This window comes from Triticum urartu, chromosome 4A (assembly GCF_056163025.1).
Source record: "Triticum urartu cultivar PI428250 chromosome 4A, HENAU_Tu73, whole genome shotgun sequence".
Lineage (NCBI taxonomy): Eukaryota > Viridiplantae > Streptophyta > Magnoliopsida > Poales > Poaceae > Triticum > Triticum urartu.
In genome coordinates, this window is record NC_141876.1 from 124,872,708 (window position 1) to 124,879,599 (window position 6,892).

The 6,892-nt window shown below is 47.6% G+C and overlaps 1 protein-coding gene across 1 annotated transcript; it reads left to right on the forward strand.

The window, feature by feature from the left end:
- The first annotated feature begins 4,062 nt into the window (after positions 1-4,062).
- Positions 4,063-5,886, forward strand: LOC125553693 (BTB/POZ domain-containing protein At3g56230). The gene is made up of 3 exons (XM_048717435.2): positions 4,063-4,385; positions 4,827-5,003; positions 5,107-5,886. Exons 1-3 carry the CDS (start codon positions 4,188-4,190, stop codon positions 5,587-5,589), a joined length of 858 nt encoding a protein of 285 aa, XP_048573392.1. The 5' UTR covers positions 4,063-4,187; the 3' UTR covers positions 5,590-5,886.
- Positions 5,887-6,892: the final 1,006 nt, after the last annotated feature.

A 6,892-nucleotide genomic window follows, 5' to 3' on the forward strand; every position in this document is an offset into this window, starting at 1 on the left:
GTTCCCCAACAATTCGGACATTGGAAAGGTTCCGAGTGATTCGGGTATTTTTCGGAGTACTAGAGAGTTACGGAAATTCGCCAGGGAAGTAGTGGGCCTTAATGGGCCATACGGGAAAGGAGAGAAGGGCCTCAAGGGTTGCCCGCCCTCCCCCAATGGCAAGTCCGAATTGGACTAGAGAGGGGGTGGCGCCCCCCTCTCCTTCCTTCTCCCTCTCCTACTCCTTCCCTCTCTCCCCTCATGGAAAAGGAAGGGACTCCAACTAGGATTGAGAATCCTAGTTGGACTCCCCCTATAGGCGCGCTCCTCCTAGGCTGGCCTCCTCCTCCTCGCTCCTTTATATACGTGGGCAGGGGGCACACCAAAGGCACTCCAAGATTTGTCTTAGCCGTGTGCGGTGCCCCCCCTCGACAGTTACACACCTCGGTCATATCGTCGTAGTGCTTAGGCGAAGCCCTACGCCGGTAACTTCATCATCACCGTCACCACGCCGTCGTGTTGGCGGAACTCTCCTTCTTCCTCAACTGGATCAAGAGCCCGAGGGACGTCATCGAGCTGAACGTGTGCTGAACGCGGAGGTGCCGTACGTTCGGTACTTGGATCGGTTGGATCGCGAAGACGTTCGACTACATCAACCACGTTACTAAACGCTTCCACTTTCGGTCTACGAGGGTAAGTGGACACACTCTCCCCGCTCGTTGCTATGCTTCTTCTAGATGGATCTTACGTGGTCATAGGCAAATTTTTTTAATACTATGTTCCACAACATCTAGTTGGTCAAACCAAACCAAAATTTCAGAAAAGAAATACAAGGCTATAATAATCATGCATAAGAGAGTTCAACAAAGACTCGAATAATATTCATAGATAGATCTGACCATAAACTCGCAATTTATCGGATCCCAACAAACACACCGCAAAAAAAGAGTTACATCAAATAGATCTCCAAAGAACATCGAGTAGAACATTGTATTGAAGATTTAAAAGAGAGAAGAAGCCATCTAGCTACTGCCTACGGACCAGTAGGTCTGTGGTAAACTACTCATGCATCGTCGAAGGGGCAAGGGTGTTGATGAAGAACCCCTTCGTGATCGTTGACCCCTCCGGCAAGGTGCTGGAAAAGGCCTCTAGATTGGATCTCGTGGTTCTGGAACTTGCGGCGGTGGAAACTCTGATCTCTCTGCTCCCCTAGGGTTTTGGGATTTTAAAGTATTTACAGAGCTGATAGGCGGTGGAGAGGGGGCCTATGGGCCCCACTACCCACTAGGGCGCGCCAGGGGCCTCTGGCACGCCCTGGTGCCTTGTGGGCCCTGTGGGCCTCCCCTCGGGCACTTCATTGGCTCTCAAGTTGTATTATGTCCAGAAAAAAAATCATCAAAAAGTTTCGTGGTATTTAAACTTCGTTTGGTATTGATATTCTGCGAAGTAGAAAACAAGCAAAAAAACAGCAACTGGCACTGGACACTATGTCAATAGGTTAATCTCAAAAAATATATAAAGTTACTATAAAATAAATGTAAAACATCTAAGATATATAGTATAACAGAATGGAATAATAAAAAAATTATAGATACGTTAAAAACGTATCAGCAAGCCTTTGGGTCACCCTTAAGCAAGGGCGGAGCTCTGTAGGAGCAGAACAGGGCCATGGCCCGCCCAGGAATTTGTCAAAAATAAATTAACTATGTGTCATCTTAGCCCAGCCCACTGAGCCCACGCATGCACATGTACAACATCTCGTCTCCTCGTCTCAGGCACGCACAGGCTTCCCCAATTCTCCATCTTCTCTGTAGACGCTGCCGACCGCCGTGGAGCAACCGGAGCGCTGTGGAGCAACCGACCACCAGTTACCAGTGCGTGCTGCCAGCCATCAATTCCTGCCGTTGGTTTCCTCCGACTCCAAGTCGCATGACCTGAGCGAGCCCCCTGCCGCATCACACAGGTACATGGTCAATTAGATAAGCAATAGTCTGATTCTTTGACTTGGAGATTTTGTTCAGTTCCATGCATCCAGTGATCAGTCTTGCTAGTGAAGTAGTGATAAATAAAAACCTAATGATTTGATTTTATGCAAATTGCAATTAGGTACTCATGGGCAAGGACAATCAGACTCATAAAGAATTGATTTGTTCTTCAAAAGAAAAAGAGAATTGATTTTGGTACATATTATATACATATCTTCTAGCAAAACCTTGTGACATGTCCTTATGATTCATAATTTAGAAAAAAAATTGTGCTCTTCTTTAGTCCGGCCCGTCCAACTTTTTCTTTCAAGCTCCGCCACTGCCCTTAAGGCAAAGAAGTTAGGGTCTTTTATTTTGCAAGAGTAATTACCATATTGTGTTAAGGATGTGTGATGCAAAAAACTCTATTCTTTCCTTATACAGGAGGCAAAGTTTTTGCCTCCGTTTCAAAAGAAAAGGCAGCCCGACCGATCCTACGCTACGGCTAGCCGGCTGACATGCAGGACCATGCATGATGAACGCCGGATTCATACCCCGTTTACCTCTCGGTGATCGTGATTGCACGACGACAGGCTAGGCGAACGTACGCACAAACCTACTCTTACGCACGTTTGCAGTTCCGATCTCCTTTCAGTTTCATATATAGATGATCGACGATGGCGTTGCAGCTTGATTGATAAACCAACAAACGCACGCTTTATCATCAATGCGCACACCTTACATGCTTGTTAAGCTAGTACAATCAATTGGAAAAAAGGACCGCACTTTTTACACTGGCGCGCGGCGCTTTCTGAGACAGTGATTGCACGAACATGCCTTCAAATTCCCCACGAAACAGATATGATTACACTTACACATATTTTCTGCGTATATTTGTTGGATTGTTAAATTTGTATACAATGTTGCCGTTGTCACAATCAATACTACGTGGCAAACATTCTTCCAACAATCATATTCCGGCCTCTTGTTTATTTCGTTCCAACTGAAACAACTCATGCAGATATGGTCGGGTCGGATGAGTTGGGGGGTAGTGGTTAACCTGTTAATGATGTAGTACGTGCCAACCTCCAAGCTTCCAACATCCTTGAGGTCGCTCCCCAAAAGTCTCTTCTTCTCAGGTTGGAAAGTCCCTCTCAGCATTCTGCTCCATCATTCCTTCATGCAACATCTTAGAACCATCCAATTGTCTGAATTTATTTTTCTGAACATTGTGTTCTTATGATGTCCACTCATATTTGAGGAGAGAGGGAAAGAAACACGGAATTGAAGACACCGTCTGTTGTCCTTCCTTCTTAGAACATACGTCTCCTGTCTACCTCACAAGCATACTGCAGAATCAAGATCTCTTTTTTTCCCCCGAAAATTGCAGAATCAAAATTATATTACTGCATTAGTAACAGCTGGTCACAAACTGCACAGGGAACCTTAAGGGAAAAGGGTGAAAGAAATATAACACTTTGGCACCAGGAAAAAAGACGACTCGATTGTGTGCATCATAATGATGCAGAGACGGAGGTTTCAACCTCCATTTCAAAAAGAAAAATCATGACTGCTCTGTTATGCCGAGATTCAAAATTACATCGAAATCAATTATGCACATAGCTAAAACGCGTTTGATATACAGCTGTGGCTGTGTTTGGTACATAGTAGTTGGCCTTGTCTATCTTTCTTATCCAGTAGACAAATTGTACCTAAGCCCACCATTAAAGAAAATTCCAACAGCCGATATCTGCACGATTTCTTTACAGGCAAGACATCCTTTCTTTCTGGTGGGGAATTAAAATCTCGAGAGCCAACTGCAATAATATTTTCCGATGATTGGTTATCCTGCTCATTTTAATAGTATGCAAGTACATATGTGTTACCGTGTTGGAAAATGGCAGGTCAGTGTGTGTGGACAATGTCCATGCAGCAACTACATTGATAAATTCCTCACACGTCTTTATCTTTTGGAGTACATTCGTTATGAGAGTTAAGCCTAGAAGAATACAGTGGAGGAGAATTTTTAATTAATTAGTTCCACGTACTGCTTGTGGTTGCTTTAGTCGGCTAGCAACCACCAAAAATACTAGTCCTTGAAAAGAAATATAGAAGCAAGCAACACACCATCCTCCTCCCTCCCTTCTCCCGGACATCTTTATATCCTCACGCAGCGCACGGCAATGGCGACCTTGCTGCCACCACCACGACCACCACCACCACCATTGCCAAGGAGAACGAAGCATGGACTGCTGCATCTGCGGCCCCATGGCCGCCATCTACAGGCCTCCGAGGAACACCATATGCTCCCCGTGCTACGAAGGCTCCAAGGCCATCATCGCCTTCCTCAACGACGGCGATCACGCCGCCGGTGACGGCCAGGACGACCGTGGCTTGGTGACCCCCCGCGGATTGATCAAGCACAGAGACAGCTCCACCAAGGCAAGAACTCTCAAATTTATTAATCCTCATGGTCTCCAATGTTGCATATCAATCGTGTGTACTTAAGCTGTCACGAACTGTGATGGAGCTCTGCATGTAAGCAAGCAAGATACTTAAGCTGATGTCCTATGGCGAAATATCGTTTCCATAGAAACACGAAAGACCTGCATCTGCATGCGACGGGCGCCTTAATTAGTTCGTCCATCGTGGTTTGTTTGCTCTGCCGTCACCGCCAGTACTATCTTACCGACCGGCGAGCCGCATGTCTCCGTCACAGAATTGCATGCATGTCTGAACAGAAAAGTTTGGTCGGTGAGAATGACACTTGACGCCACTCTCATGATTGACGCTTCTAATGTTCAGTTAAAGTTTTAAAATGCGTAATCAGTAACGCCGGGAAGTCATTACCCTAAATTTTCTTTCTTTGTGATGTTGAAGCAGGGGATGAGAGAAGCATGGGAGCAGATGAAGGAGATGAGAGACAGGGAGGAGGCGGCGAACCAGCGGGCCGGGTTCCTCGAGCAGGGCTTCGGGGCGGCCTGGGTGGAGGGAGCCCACACCGACATAGTCGTCAAACCAGGAAATGGGCCGCCGATCCCGGCCCACAAGGCCATCCTGGTGAGCCGCCTTCCTTTATGTCCATCATCACCGCCGGCCCTTTGGGGTTTAGGCCCGCTGATGAATAAACGAATAATTAACCCCGGCCGTGCATTGCGTGCAGGCGGCGAGGTCGGAGGTGTTCCAGCACATGCTGTGCTCCGACGAGTGCAAGGCGGCCCCCGCCGGCGGCTGCGTCTCCCTCCCGGAGCTAGCCCACGACGAGCTCTCCCTCTTCCTGGCCTTCTTATACACCGGGACCCTCGACGCGGCTGCGGCGGCGACGGCGACATCGGCGTCGGAGCGACGGCTGCACGCGCTCCTGGTTGCGGCAGACAAGTACGACGTGCCGTTCCTGGGGCGGGCGTGTGAGGCGCGGCTGGTTGCGGCGATGGATCCTGGGAATGCGTTGCGGACGCTGGAGGTGGCCGATCGTGTCAGCTCGGGCGGCGCGCTGAAGGAGCGCGCCATGGGCACGGTGGTGGAGCACGCGGAGCAGGTGGTGTTCTCCGACGAGTACCATGACTTCGCCGTCAGGAACGCCGGCTTGTGCGTCGAGATCACCAGGGCGCTGCTCGCCAAGGCCGCCGGCGCCAAGAAGGCGTGAAGTGCACATGTATATAGCTAGATCCTAGATGCAGCTGTTTTTTTTTTCCGGGCACAGAAAAGTCGTTGCATGTACACCCGGTGCGATCAAATGCAAGAGTAATTCAGGCTCCGTCAGTTCAGGGCTGGGCAACTTGGGTCATAGGACATCAGCTATCTTACTTTAGATGGACCCATACCTTGTGTTCGACCCTGCAGTCTCACCCCACTATGAGGTGTTTTCGACCCCATATGTACCCGTGGATCCTGCACAAGATTCCATGGAATGGCCACCATCCTCGTGGCTGTTAGATGTATTCTCATCTAGTACAAGGCAATGGCACGATAAGTCTTTTCTCCGCCAAGGCGAGGCCATGGGGACAGTGGCTAATGCGCTACTAGATCCTATGATGCCGTGCTCGGGTGGTCCAAGGTGACGATATAGTGTGTATTGGCAAGGATCACTTTATGTTCATTGCCGAGGTGTGTTTGTCGTGAGGTAATACATCGATCTTAGTATATTTTTTTTCGAAAAGGAGGTTGTCCCCCGGCCTTCGCATCAGAACGATGCATGCGGCCATCTTATTAATAAGCAAAAGATTCAACAAAGTCTCCAGGTCTTAAAAAGGTGCAAAGCCTCACAAAGAGCAAGAAAAACATGAAACGGGATAGCCACAACCGGCGGAATAAAAATAGATAGATAAGAAGCTCTAACAATGATAACATTTTGGATCTTAAATATGGTAGGGGAGGCTTCTTTAGGCACGTCGACTTCCTTGACTTTCACCCCTATAACAAGGTTATTTTCTTGGGTTTCTCATTTAAAGTAGTGGCTTATCATTTGAAAACCTTAAAGGTTCAGTATCTAGGTGACATCCGCCCAAATGATTACTACCTTGCACACACAAATGGCATGTACGGATTATTCCATACACCCCATGCATGATTGGAGAGTTTCGAGAGCACGCTTCAAGGAGTCATTTTGACTATTTGGCTACATCAGTTTAAGGAATGGTAAGCCTTCTCCAATTTACTTTTATTGACCGTCTCTTTGAAACTGCTCCAACTGGCTGGTTGCGCGATCAACATGGGTCATGTATTATTTACACGATTCAAGGTCCAAGTCAAGTGTCGAGAAGTGTTAGGCGGCTTTGCTTTAGATTGTTTCTTCACCTGTTTGATCAATTTTTCTAGTTGCATAAATGAGTAGACATCTACTACTGAATTCAAGTCAAATTTTGCACCGGTGAGGAATTTGCGGACATGTTGTGCAATTGTGTTGTGTACTTTCGAATTCTAAGCTTTCGATTGATTCATTTGAATCC